The sequence below is a fragment of the Heterocephalus glaber genome, unplaced genomic scaffold (genome assembly GCF_053883595.1).
Source record: "Heterocephalus glaber isolate CG9 unplaced genomic scaffold, H.glaber_assembly_v1.0 deba00001465, whole genome shotgun sequence".
Taxonomy (NCBI): domain Eukaryota; kingdom Metazoa; phylum Chordata; class Mammalia; order Rodentia; family Bathyergidae; genus Heterocephalus; species Heterocephalus glaber.
The window spans coordinates 30,682,710-30,697,124 of NW_028258312.1; the positions used below are offsets into that span (position 1 = coordinate 30,682,710).

General features: G+C 38.9%; 1 protein-coding gene across 10 annotated transcripts in view; it reads left to right on the plus strand.

Annotated features, from left to right (window-relative positions):
* Ssbp2 (single stranded DNA binding protein 2) overlaps positions 1–14,415 on the plus strand; it is a 274,706-nt gene that overhangs the window by 205,013 nt on the left and 55,278 nt on the right. For all 10 annotated transcript variants that reach the window (XM_004841630.4, XM_004841629.4, XM_087180753.1 and 7 more), the window contains one exon: positions 12,138–12,197. In XM_004841630.4, the coding sequence (XP_004841687.1) occupies positions 12,138–12,197 (60 nt within the window). The remainder of the gene's footprint in view (positions 1–12,137; positions 12,198–14,415) is intronic.

A 14,415-nucleotide genomic window follows, 5' to 3' on the forward strand; every position in this document is an offset into this window, starting at 1 on the left:
ATTCCTATTCAGGCTTTCTTAATCCAGCCATTTCATTATCAATAGCACCTGTTTTACCTTAAAATTTGTACACAGACTGTGATATTCTACAAGTGTTCTCAGTTGCCTTCTGTTACCCCCCTTGGCACTGTCCCCCTGGCACCTGGCCTTCCTCCTGTCATCCATGCCCATGGCTGCTGCAGAAATTGGAAGTTCTCTACATCCAGAGAACCTCTGCCCAGGACTCACAGCTGTCAGCTTACATCTTAAATAGTGAGCCCAAGATGAGTTATTATATCCTTTCTTCACTTGAATGAATAGTGTAGTGTACTGGAAGTCTCAAATAGTTAACATCAAAATATAGTATCTGGCTTTATCTATATGTATAGATAATAGGAATAGTATTTCTCAGAAGTATATACTCCACATTTAGGTAGTGGAGGTAGGGAAGTTTACTTATTTATCACAGCTCAAGCAATAAAAACTAAGTTTAATGTTTTTAAAAATATAATTTTGAATCTTTAAAGCATAGGGATTCTGAATGTTGAAAATAGAGCAAGTCTTTCCTTAGTATGAAGATAAAGGCAACTTAAAAAAATAAAGGTGCCTGACAGCTGCTGGCTTTGATAACGCTATCCTGCAGTTGTGGTAATAGTTTCTCTGGCCTTAACTATTAGAACAAATTAAAACCGCTCAGCTTGAATAACTAAATAAGCTTTCTTTAAAAAAACAAAACTGCAGCTCGCAGAAGTAAAGGCCCCACAGCAGTGAGGGAAGGGATGGGAACAGAAAGGCCAGCATCAGGTGTTGGGAGTCTCGCTTGGTCCTCCAGTGAGAACAGAGTGAAGACTTCTGTTAGAAATGAGACTGTGTTTATTATTTGTTTGTCCAAACGAGCATTTAGGAAAAAGTAAGACTGGCCGTCTGAGGTCAGGGTTTAGTTTCCCTTTCACTTTCATGCTTTTCCTGCAACCCAAAGGCATCTGAGTTTCAGTATGAAGCCACAGGATGCATTTCACAATCACTTCTGAGAGAAGTGCCCAACTATTTTTCAGGTAACTCAAAATTGTAGTTTTTTCTTTGGGAAACAGCCTATCATTGAAAATTCTTCCCAGAGTGCTTCAGTTTTTATTAAAGTCCCCTGATAAAAAGTATAGATAGAGCAATTTGTAAGTATGTGTGGCTATTTATAACACAATTTAGTTTTTTATTCATTGTTTGTTACAGAAACCAAAATGGTCAACATTCTTTGAAGAATTAGAGATAAGGAATGGATTGTTAAGTATATTATTAATTTCCTTGGTCATTGAGCTGGGATAGGTTGTCTGAAGTGTACAGTAAGAGGCCCTCAGCTTTGGAAAAACTACCTTATCACTAGGTGGTGTTCAGGAATAATTTTCCTCTTGTTCTATGTCAGGGGCTGACATACTTCCTGAAAAGGTCCCGATAGCGATATTTTAGGCTTTAGGGCCACATGGTCCCTGTGACAACCATTTGCCTATTTTGTCATACCTTAGACTCAACCATGGACACCGTGTGAATTCATGTGCATGGCTGTGTTCCAGTACAACTTTATTTACAAGAACAGATGAGGGCCCAGACTTGGTCCACTACTTGTTTTATATGGATATGATAAGAGGTAGCTCGTAAGAAATGCAAAGGTTCAAGGTCAATGTTTCTCCAAACATGTTAGGTGGACCTCGAACATGAGGCTCCTAGCAGTCACCCAGCTCCTTCTGTATCAGAATTCTTAGAGGTGGGTAGTGTGGGGCTAGAAACCCTTCGGCTTTATTATTGTTATTGGTTGTTTGTTTTAACAGATGAGTCTTACAAACTGATTTGAAAAACACTAAAATTGCCAAAGACATTCAACAACAGATATTTATTGTGCCCTCTCTAGACAAGATAACAGATATCAGCCTTGCCCTTGCAGAATTTCTAATATATTACATAGTGACGAGGGTTAAGGCAAACAAAATAAAAAGAAGAAATGAAAATTTTGGTTAGAGTGGCCAGAGAAAGACTGATGAAAAAGATGCCCATCTTAGTTTCTTTCTCATCATTGAGACACAATACCTGAGACCCACAGCTAGGGAGGAGGGGTTTATTTTGGTTTGGAGTTTGTAGAGTGTTCAGGCCATAGTCATCCAGCTCCAAGGCAGGGCGGTGAGGCAGAGAAACAGCTCAGGGCATGGAAGCAGGAGGCAGAGAAAGAGATCAAGGGAGGAGGAGGGAGAGACCCTGCCAGGCCACGCCCCCAGGGACCACCCACCTACTCCACCAGGCTTCAGTTCCCAACATTTAGCTATAAATTTGTCAGTAGCCAGTCCACCGATGAGTATCACAGGCGTGATCCAATCACCTCCCCAAGGCCTCACCTCTGAGCACATGAGGCTTTGGGGGGACCTCTCAATACAAGCCATGACAGTGTCAGTGAGTAAAAATTTGAAGGAAATGAGGATTCGAATCATGCAATACAGAGGAAGTGTGCAGGCCAAGAAACAAACAGATACAAGAGCCAAGTTCTGAACTTGACCATTGCTTTTCAAGGAATGATGAGAAGGTCCACTGGGGAGATGAAGTTGTAGAGAAGAGGAAGCCAGATCAAGAAGAACCTTGTAGTTCTTGTTGGAGACCGGGCTTTATTATTCATGAAGGATTTTGACAATTGTGGCCGCATGTTGAGCTTACTCCACAGGAGGACAGCGCAGAAACAGGAAGACCAGTCAGATGTCACTGCAGAATTTTGGCAAGAGATGCACCTGGATGGTAACAGTGGGGAGAAGATGAGTGAATTCTTGATCTGTTTTGAAACTAGAGCCAACAAGATTTCGTGATGGTTTGAATATGTGTTGGTGAGAAAATAAGACAAGTCAAGGATGACTTCAAGGTGTGTGGCCTATTCCTTTGGAAACAGTGGAGCTGATATTTACCAAAGTGTGTAAAACTTCAAGAAGAAGTGTGAGGAAGAGTTCCAGAAGCTTCTCTGTGAACACTGTAAGAGTAAGATGGCCACAAGACATGAAGTAGTACCGAGCGGGGGATGCGACAGCAAGAGTCCGGACATCCACGGTGGAGGCCTGCATTCCAGGGTAGTTTTGGGGTCACAGCTCACGGGCTTCACTCGAGCTGTGAGCCTGGAAGGCCATGCCAGCCTGGGTGCAGACAGAGACACTGCACGGTGACGGTGACATGTCCTGGGGTCGCAGCACAAAGGAGTCAGAAGGTGAAAAGGAACAGCAGAGAGCCATGAGGAGGAGCAGCCCGTGAGTAGGAAGGGAACAGGAGCCTGGTCCATGCCGGCCAAGGGAGGAAATGTTCAAGGAGGAGAATGACCCACTTGTCCAATGCTGCTGGCAGGCTTCAGTATCGAAGCAGACTCAGCACAACAGTGATTCCTATAAAAATCAGTTCTGTAGAAAGACTGCCTTAGGTCAGAGCTGAGCTTTAAGTGAGCTTTAACTATAGGCTTCGTGTTTACAGTTAAATCACGAGTGAATATGACAGTGTGATTTGTTTCCAGGGAGTGCCGAAGCACCTCAGTCTCTTTATCAGCATCCTTATCTCTGTGTGGGATTTGTTTTGGTTTGGTTTGGTTTTTTCTTTTGAGACAGGGTGTCCCTGTGTAGTTCAGGCTGGCCTTGAGCTCACAGCAACCCTCCTGCCTCAGCCTCCTGCGTGCCAGGATTACAGGTGTGCACCACCACGCCCAGCCTCTACATGGGGGTTGGAAAGGACTGCTGCTTAATCAGGGGCACTCCCCCACCCAGCAGGGCACCAGAAGGGTCCGGACGAAATGCTGGGGTGGTTTGGTTTGGTTTTTGCAGTGGACAGTTAAGTAAACTGAAGCACCTTCTCCCCCGCCCTCAGGTAGAGCCACTGCACAGATGTGAATATGAAAGGGTCAGGAAGATGAGAGGAACAGTTTTGCATTCTTTAATGAAAAGTTAGGTGTTTTGTAAACGTTACTAGGGTTTAGGTTAAATTGAATGGTCTGATTATCGATTCTAAATCACAAATCTCAAATATTTATTTTCACCTCCAAACTTATTTTTTTTAAGTGGGTTCATCTGTCGCTGTCTTCAGTCATTAGAGAAGGCAGCCAGGAGCAAGACAGGGCTTCTGTAGGACTGTAGCTCCTGGTCTTACTGACAAAAAGAACATCTATGTGTTGTGCGTATTTTTGTACATAAGTTGACTTAAGCAGATTATTACAATTTGTGTATAATGTTACTCAGACTTTCCTGGATTAGCGCAGCAGACAGCACAGTCCCTGTTCACAACAGGCTGTGTCACGTGTGTAGACAGTGCTGTAAAGCCGATAAAACAGGCTCCTCCAGAGAGTGCCCAGTGTTGATGCGTGCTCTGAGTCTGCATCAAAAGAACCAGCAGTTAGCATTGCCAAAATAACATTGGGAAGATTGGATCCCTTACTACTCTACAGTTATTTTATGTGAGTTCTTTTAATTAAGTGTTGGTGATGACAGAATATCTAGGATATATAGGAGATAAACTACACACTTATGCTATCAGCAGGAGATGCCAGCACAAGTGTGTTGTTTGGAAAGCAAAATTGGTTTGGTACTAGTTGGAAATAAAATGTGTTAATCAAGAGTGTCGTATTCACTGGGGTGTTAGTAATGTCTGATGGAGATGTTCATGAAAAACAGAAAAGAAAGGAAACAACTTAGGATGTATGAATTGTAGAGGAACTTTAAATTCATCTGATGTATAATTTATGCAGCATCATTACTTTTCTACAGAAACCTCATGAACCATATCATGGAATTATAAACATAAAACTATGTAAGCAATTCTTATATAAAATGTTGAGATAAAATGAGTCAGATACACTAATGATTTTTCAAAATAATATTCTCAATATTACTGTGGATAGAACTTGACTGCAAGAAATTTAATACAAATTTTAAAAAGGTTTTACTTGTAGGTAAAATATAGAATGAAATATGTATAGAGAATATAATGTACAGATAGTTTAGTTTAACTAGAAATAGACATATAGGCCAGGGATTTAGCTCAGTGGCACTGCACCTGACTTGCAAGCCCAAGGTCCTGAGTTCCATCCCTGGGACCAAAAAAAAAAGGAAGAAAGAAATTAAAGGTAGACATATAATAAACAAAAAGTAATATTCTCTTTTTAAAAGTGTTTATGCTTTTGACTAAATCTTGTAGCAAGTGTATTTTTATTACCTTTCCAGGACTGAATAATTATGACCTATCATATCTATCTAAAACTTCAGTTTAGATTCTAGAGTAAATTCTATGTCATAGAATTATGTCTTGTTCCTGTAGCTGCTTAAAGTAGTATATTGAAATTGGCAGTGGAAAGATTAAATCTGGGCTCACAGCCCCTCTGCCCAGGATCCAGTGAAATGGATCTGTTGTCTCTCACGGAAGACGGCGCTATGCTGCCAGACCGCGGTCCACTTTGTGCCTCGTGCTCTGGCCTAAAGATTAAGGGAAGCAGTTATCTGCGCTTTGGCAAATAACTATTTTCTTACAGGTTTCTGATCTAAAGACAGTTATTATGCTCAAAACGACATTATACTAAGAAAGTGTAGTGTGTAATGCTGAGCCTTTTCGTAATGGAAAGAGAATATGTTTTGAAGGCACATTTCTGAGACCTGGCCTGAGCATTATACACTTTTAAACCATAGTCCACTCTGAACAGACAAGGGTCCCAGGAGGAGATCTGCTGCCTGGAATCCTCACCAGTCCCACAGCTGCTCTGTGCTCGAGGACCAGGAAGTCTCCCTGGGTGCAGTAACCACACTTCCATACCTGCGTTACCCAAGGTTGTTCTGTACCAAGTGGGGCCTGCGAAATACCGCTACTCCAGAGAACTGCCTGAGAATCACTTTTAAAACCTGACACTTGGCCAGGTGTGGTGGTGCCTGCCTGTAATCCCAGCACTTAGGAGGCTGAGGCAAGAGGATTGCCTCGAGTTTGAGGCCAGCCTGGGATATGCATCGAGAGCCTGTCTCAAAAAAATAAAGAAATAAAAAATAAACCTGACACTCCAGAAATAGTTAGAAAGCTTGAAAGAAGTAGGAGAAAATAAAAAGCCTTGTGAATCATCCAAATTGTAAGTTCTCTCACATGTCATGAAAATGGATATTTTCATTTTAATTCAGTATTTTACTGGAGTGTCCAGCCCTTCCGTTCTTCTCTGGAAGATGTTACTTATCTTATTTAAGCAAGCAAGATTTTCCCTCCTGACTAGATATACTTATCAGCATTTTATCACCACATGGCCAGATACCTGTTGGCGACAGTATGGTGACTCTTTACACTGTCAGTAGATGTTACTATGTTCAACAAGACGGGTGACTTGGCCCGATAGAACCCTGAGCAGGAGGCCCAGGCTGCACTGCATCTTTCGCTGGTTCTGACAGCCCTTCTTTCCTCAGCGTTGTTCCTCACTCAGCCAGTGAGCCAGCTAAGGAACCCAGCAGATATGGACTGGAAGCTTGCTCTGTGCGTTCCTGGGGTGTGCTGGAAGCTTCCTCCCCCTCCTTGAGAACCTCATTATGCGTTGTCACATTGTAATGAACATTTTATTAAAATAATGATACTCTTCTAATAGCATCACATCTATTTCCCACCTGCCGTCTCTTTCTTGTCAGCATTTATTTTAAAAACACAAATAAAGGTGTTAATGACTATATAGTATTAAAACACCACTAAACTGTTTTAAAAAAGAGAGGTGGAGCTTGCTAAATTAATTTTACTTCAGTTGTGGGCTTTCTTTTAGTCTAGGGAATCCAGAGGAAGTGCTAATTACTCCTTTATGTGCAAGTCACCTCGCTTACCTGCAGTATTGCCTTTGAGTGGTAGCCATGCCAAAGCGAAGTCCTCTGCACTAAGTGAACGGTCGCACAGGTGCAGGGGGCCTGACCAGAAGTGCCGTGCCAGGCGTTGACTTCTGGTCAGTGGGCCAGATGAGGGGGAAGCTCTCGCGGGTGTCATTGTATAAAGGTGTTCCTGGAGCAGCGAAGTGGAGGCACAAAGCTGACACAGCAGTTACGAACACTGGTACGTTTTATGTAAAATAAGGAGCTTGATTTAATAAACTCCAAAAAAAGTTCCTGCTCTAAAGTGTGTCAAAAAGACACATTCAAATAAGGTTATATAAGAAGTCACATTTTACTATAAATGAGTAACAACTTGTAAAATGTCAAGTGAGTCATTTCATAAAGTATAAAGTCATTTATTAAGTGAATGGTCATTTCCTAAATTGTTTTAAGTTTTTATTTTCTTAAAGTTGTTAATTTTATATTGCAGTCACTCAAGTTTTCTTTTTTAAACTCGGGAAGCAAATTTCACAAGAATAACTTTGTCCTCAAAAAAGTGCAAAATTACTTTAAATTAGAGAAGTCCTATGTAATTGTATGTTTCAGAATTATCTTGGGCTTCTAAGTTTTCCAAAGTATAAACTATTCTAAATATTCTTTCTCTCTATTCTAAAGAATTATCACTGATAACTCTTTTCATCATTGCTTTCTTCTAAAGTGTGCTCATAAATTAAAATATGGATATAAAACATATTTAAGTGATTGGCATTTTAAAGAAAGAATTTTTTATACTTTTTCATTATTTAAAATTGTCTTTATTATCACATTATATGTCAGGACCAAGATTTATAGAATTTCTAAAGCCAAGTTAAAATAGTCAAAATAAGTTAAAAGCTGATATATATGTTACTACATCAATATTAGAAATTCTAGGGAATGCTAGCATTAGTGTACAGGTTAATTACCTTGACGTTAAGTTAATTCCCTACTCTAATATTGTTTTGTGTTTTTTCCTCTGAAGTGAGTGTCCTTCCTATCAAATACTTACTATTCTATAGCATACTAAATCCTCCCTCATAAATCATATAAAGAAAACACCAAAGAATTAGAGGGAAAGGACCCTATGGAGAGTCTTCACAGAGAAAGTGACATTTAAACTCATACTTGGGGGATTAATAGAAATGTATTTGGCAGAGAAAGGAGAACACAGAGTGATCTTGAAGAAAAGAGAAGAAGAAAAGATGGATCATATTAATATACTTTTAGAAACTATGCAGACTTTTAGAAAATATTAACAAAATTAACCTTCAAACAATATATCATTTAAGATGTGCGGTTTTATCATATATGTCTTAACTGAAATGTTTAATGTAAAATGTTTCCTATCACTGTAATTTCACTGCCAGTGAGTTATTTGTAAAAGAATTCCACTGAATGATGTGGGACCCTCAGAGCAGAGAAGAACAGGACTGAGAACTCGATCTTCAGTTAGTGGAAGGGAAGAGAGCGAGCCAGCTCTGTCTAATTCTTAGGAATTGGAATGAAATACAAAGGCCTTAGGAAAGATCAAGAAGAAGACGGAAGCTATTACCTTCACTAGCAGAAACAGCACGGAATAAAGGAAAAAAATCTCCCTTCTAGGAAAGCAGAAGTTTAAAATTCCATGAATAATTTCTAGATATAATGGAAAATAAAAATCTTTTAAAATTTAATGACTCATTCTGAAATAAATTATAATTCTAAGTGGTGTAATTTTTTCTCTAAAAGACTGCTTGGAGGAAGTGAACTGGACACTTGTTTGTGTTTCTGTTACAGTATTTTTCCTTTCATTTTGTCATCAAATATTTACTGATTTTCTGATGGTATATATTTTTTATTCCTTCCCCCTTTACATTATCTCATTCCTTCTAGGGCGCCTTAGGCAGGCCACTATAATAAAAATACCATAGACTGGTATTATAGGGTAGAAACATACTCATCCAAATTCTAAAGGTTACAAAGCTCAAGGGCAAGGCACCATCATCAGCTTGAGTTCCTTCCTGGTGAGGGCCGGCTTCCTGGTCTGCAGACCTTGGTATGTGCACTGCCACAGAGGCAGAGAGGTGGAGAGATCATCTTTCGTGCCCATCTGTGTACATATATGTATCTCCTAATCCCATTCCTGAAGACATTCCTTTTGTGACCTAACTACTTCCAAAGGCTCCACCTCCAAATACCATCACACGGCGGGTTAGAGTTCAACACAGGATTTTGTGGGGACACAGACATTCAGTCCAGAGCATAGCATGCAGCTGAAATGTGTGGAAACAGGAATTTGTGTGAATGTAGTTTCCTCGTGCTGCCCAGTTCATCTTACCTGGTAAGCTCTGCCTCAGTTGGAAACGCTTGCAAAGCGCAGCCTTGGTTTTCAGTCAGGCAAGCACTCCATGTTCTACCAGGGAGGAGTATGCGATAGGACTTCTGCAGGAAGGCTCCAGATTGGAATCTTATTTTCTTTGGACTTTCGTCAATAATTTGCCATTTGGTGAACAGAACATTCTGTTTGCTCTAGATTAGTGAGCTGATGTGGAGAACAATGTTCCCAGAAGGTTGTTTCTCCTCTTAATTACAAGCCTGGGAACCCTGGTATCCAGTCACCCAGAACAGGGTCTCTGGATGTTTAGTAAACATTTGTTGAGGGAGCCAATTTCACCCACCTTCCCAACTGACTGCTGTTCTGTAAGGACTTCAGGAGTCACCTGAGTGCACTTCACCATCTGAAGGGTGAGAAAACTAAAAGGTCACTCATTGTATTAGCTCAAGGCCACTCTACTAATCAGCAGTGGTATAAAACCTAGAACCCAGGCTTCAACTCCCCCTCAAATGTCTTTTCTGTACACATTATAAATGAATAATTTTTCAAAATATTTGTTGCCCTAACTATTGAAAACAAACAAACAAACAAAAATAAACATCGTCCCCAATGCAGAGAGGAAGCACACTTTTGGAGACCAAGCTAGTGATACTGTTCAGGGAGTGGAAGTGTGGTGGCCCGCAGATAAAATGTGCGTTATCAGCTGATAGTCTCTGGACAGATTAACATTTTAGCATAAAAGAATTTAAATTTGTTTTAATATTTTGAATTACATTTGAAGGCAAATTGATTTCTAATAGTGAAGTCCAGATAGTAGCACACATGCTCTCCATTGCTCTGTGTTGCTGGCTCCGCGAGCTTATTCAGTTGGAAGTTAAATTCATACAGGTGAGGACCGGTCTGAATAGTAAGAGCTTATGTTATAGCAGCACTGATTTTATATTCAGCTACTTTATCCAAAGCAGCCTTTCCATTTTAAATAAAAGTAGATTTTTATCGAAATTTACTAGATTTTTGTCATTTTATGCTTTAATTGTATAGATACAAACTAGAGTTTATAAGTGATCTTCAATTTTTAACCTTTTTTGCCAAAAACATAAATTTGAGAAAGACATATAAGAAAAAATAAATGACTAAAAGCAGACCTTCTCACCCGTGAGTTGTTTTAGGGACCTGTGGTTCTCTAGCCTGATATGTCTTGGCCTTCCTTCCACCCTTGCCGGTCAGGTGGGAACATACAGGCAGCATTCCCCTTGCCATTGCTGGAGAACAAACAGCTCCCCTTCAGGCAATCCGTTAAGTTGACCTGTGACCCCGCTTTACATTCAGATGGACATACAAATCTCTAATGCTCTATTTCAAATAGCACACTTAATATTTATCTCAACATTTGGTATTTGGTAATATTTTCACATAATTTCTACCCTGTATTCCATTTTGAAGTGATTTTGTTATATATAGGAATTATCAGTAACCTATTTTTATTTGTCCATATTTCAGTAAATTGGTATTATCCTTTGAATTAGTGAATATATCATAAAATAGCATGTTGTAAAAAGAAATCAGCCATTACAAAACCAATGCCCCAATATCTAGTTATTAAAATTTAGGAGGGAGTCTTGAATTGAAGTGATTTTTTTACATAAAATTGAAAGACTTAAAAAGGAAAGAAAAAATAAGAGGAACAGCTTCTCGCTGGTAGTATATAGTTCACTTCTTAATCCAATTTAGGGTACATTTTCAGAGAGACAACTTTAATCAAATACATGAAAACTAAACCTTTTAGGTCAACTTTGTTAAAATTGGAAAATCTATTAAATGTTATCAGCTGTAGCTCACAGTACTCCCTGGATGACCCATTGTTTCTGTCCTGATAAAGTGAACTCTTGGGGACAGGAACAGTTGAGAAAGAGCCAGACTGCTCTCTTCGTTCCAGAGTCAGATCCTCCGAATGGTGTATGGAAGAAACTGAACGGCAGAAATTTCTTCGACTTTCATTTTTCAGGGATTTCTTTTAAAACAGCCATGGAAAACATGCATTGTCATGAACCACAGGCCTAATTTTCTGAAAATATTTGTAGGAGATACATTATAAATGTACAGTGCTCTAAACTTGTCTTGCCCGAGGAATTTTACACAGATGTATTATGTATTGAGGTATAATTAAACAAAATGATAATTGTTTTGATATTTTAGAAAAAGATAATAAAATTGGGATTTTGAATAATTTAATACAAATAATAATTTGATGCCCAAATCTAAGTGATTAAAGTAGTCTCCTTCTTTTCAACACTGGACAGACACTGGGGGCACTGTTAAGGGTCTGGACTAGAAGATTTCACACAGCTTGGGGAGCCCCTGCTAATCCGACCACATAAATAAACTTGGCTTTCACTACGAGACCATTCTTTCTCTTATTGAATATATGCACTTCATAATCTGCTAGGTCAAAGGGTGTGAAGAAATTTTAATTTTAAAATTTATAATCAATATTGAATCACAACAAACCCATAATAAGAGAAAACCAAAACTTTTTTCTGTCTGCAAGTGACCCCTGGAAAAGAAATTTCTTTGCCATGTTAAATCTACAAAACAAATAATTAATTTGACAATTTTGAAATTAGAAAAGAAAATTGATAATCAAACTTTAAAATTTAGTCAAAAGTATATATTCAGAATTTAACTTGTATAATAAAATAGCCGGTGGATCTTCTCCTGAAGTCTTTATTGAGATTCAGTTGCCTCTTTCTTAATCTTATTTTTTTTCAATTAGATGTCATTATCTTAATGAGTTTTTTTAATTTTACTGTAATTATTTTAGTATCTTTGAGATTTCTACATTTTCTTTGGAAAACTTTCTACTGAAAGCAGCCACAAAGTAAATTGATTTATGTTTTGTATTAATTCTAAGCTTTTTAAGTCATTTCTTTTCAGATCTGAATTTTACAATGTGCTCTTTTCTGTTTTGTTTGTTTGCTTTGCCTTATTAGCCTTTTATGTCACCTCGGTACCCTGGAGGTCCCCGGCCCCCTCTGAGGATACCTAATCAGGTAAGATCACAGCTACTTGTTACATTGTTTTCTTTAATCAATAAAGATCTTGAAAGTATCATAGTGTCTTTTATTCTATAAAAACATAAAATTAGCCAGGCTGATGGTGAAGGCCATAATCCTAGACCGAGAGGCTGAGGCAAGAGTTTCGCTGCAAGTCCAGTCCCAGCCTGGGATACGTAGTCGAGGCCCTGTCGAAAAAGAGAAAGAAAATGTGTGTCCTTTCTCTACTCCACATCCTGCTACTTCTAGTAACCTCTCTCGTATACGTCCAGTAGTACATGGTCTACTGCCAGGGCTGGCCTGTCGCGGGGCTGTGTAGTGCACAGCCACAGCGATCCGTTTATTTCTCCCCTGTGGCTGCTTTTACTCTCCGACAGGCTTGAGCGGTTAGACAGAGAGCACGTGTGGCTGCAGCCACAGTTACAGCAGTGAAAAAGGAGAGACAACTTTGATGTTGTCTGAGTCTTTACAGAATAACTTTGCTTACACTTTCAAGTATATTTTAAAGATTTATATAATTTGGATAAATGCTGATTATCCTCCCATTAAAAGATGATAATGAGATATTCTATAAATATAGTTTGCTTTACTTTCATATACTATAGCTTCAGTGTCATGGCTCTAATGTTTAATTAAATTCTGTCTGGTTACAGTGGCATAACAAGGAAATCATTAGCTGCTTCTAGAAGAGTTTGTTATATAAATAAATAAATAAATATGTAACAATGGATCTTCCTTTTTTTTTTTTGGTACTGGAGATCGAACTCGGGACCTTGCGCTTGCGAGGCAGGCACCAGAACCACTGAGCTAAATCCCCGGCCCCTTCTTCCAATTTTTTAATTATTAGAGTTCTAAAGTTTTGTGATGTTTTGTTCTCAGACTTTTTGAAAATCAACATCATAAGTATTTATTTGCCAAAGAGACTAAAGCACAATTTTTATTTGCAAAGAGTTATAGTTTAATTTTAGTTTATAGCAGTGTGTATGTTTTTTTACACAAAGGTGTGTGTGTATATATACAAAAAATACTATGTGTTTAAACTTAAAAATTTATTTTGATAAAAGACACATTGCCATTAATTATCCCTCAAAATAGTTTCCTCGTTTTAAACATATTCATCACATTGTTCTTGCCACTTTCTGAAGCAGTTCTGGAGCCTTCTTTCCCGAATGTCTTTGTGAGATGTGATCAAAAATATGGTGACTGCCCTCCACACCCTTACTGAAATCACGTGTGTCTCTGAAGCTTCCCGCCTTTGCTGGTATTTTCTGCTTCTGATGCACAGAGGGAGCGGCAGCACCCGGGGAGAAACTGAGGCAGAAGCTATGCTGGGTTGTCCTCCCACTGGCAGTGGGGGCACTGTTCTTGTACAGACTGAATCTCCCTGCAGTGCACTGGGCCAAGGGACATGGCAGGAAAGGGGACAGAGAAGTTCACAGGTACCCATGATCCAACTAGGGGACTGGGTTTTCTCTGTGGGAGAACTGTGTGTGTCGAGGTCAGATCTACTTATATAGGTATCTGCATCTTTTAAATTTCGTGTGTATAAAGAGTGGAAATTTGCAACTTTCATTGGAGTCTTCATAATGTTTCAAACACACTATCCTGAATTTGTACATTGTGTAGGTCTAGGGAAATGTGCAGTTCTCGTGTGCATATTTTAGCAGACTATATTGACTATGTATTCCATACCATTAATGAAAATGTGATCGAACTGTGGGAATTGCACTCCCGTGACACTGTGAAAATGTCTGCCATGCATAAAGACTGCACCAGGTTTCCTGTTCATAGGCAGTCAGAGTGTAACCCACACTTGAGAAGAGGTCAGAGGGAGGAGGTGAAATTGTGAATGTGGATCGTTTGAGTGATCTAAGAATATGTCATGTCTTTGAGGTTTATAAAGAAGCGATTAAAAAGCTGAAGGTAATAGTTAATGCATAGGCTCTCTTTCCACAATAATGTTTAAGATTTCACCTAAGTGTATTTTAAAACAATTGTATCTTTATGAGTGGTTCCTTTTGATCCATCTCTCTGCCCCTGAATGCACATAGATGTTTAGTTTGACTTTATCTATTCAAACATCTATTGTCCAAGGAATCTACATTTATGCTATTTTATAAAATAATCATGTTAGTAGCTTAAATAATATTATTTAAGGAAAATTATCCTACTTAGAAGTATGACTTTTCCAAACATAAACATCATTCTTTGATTT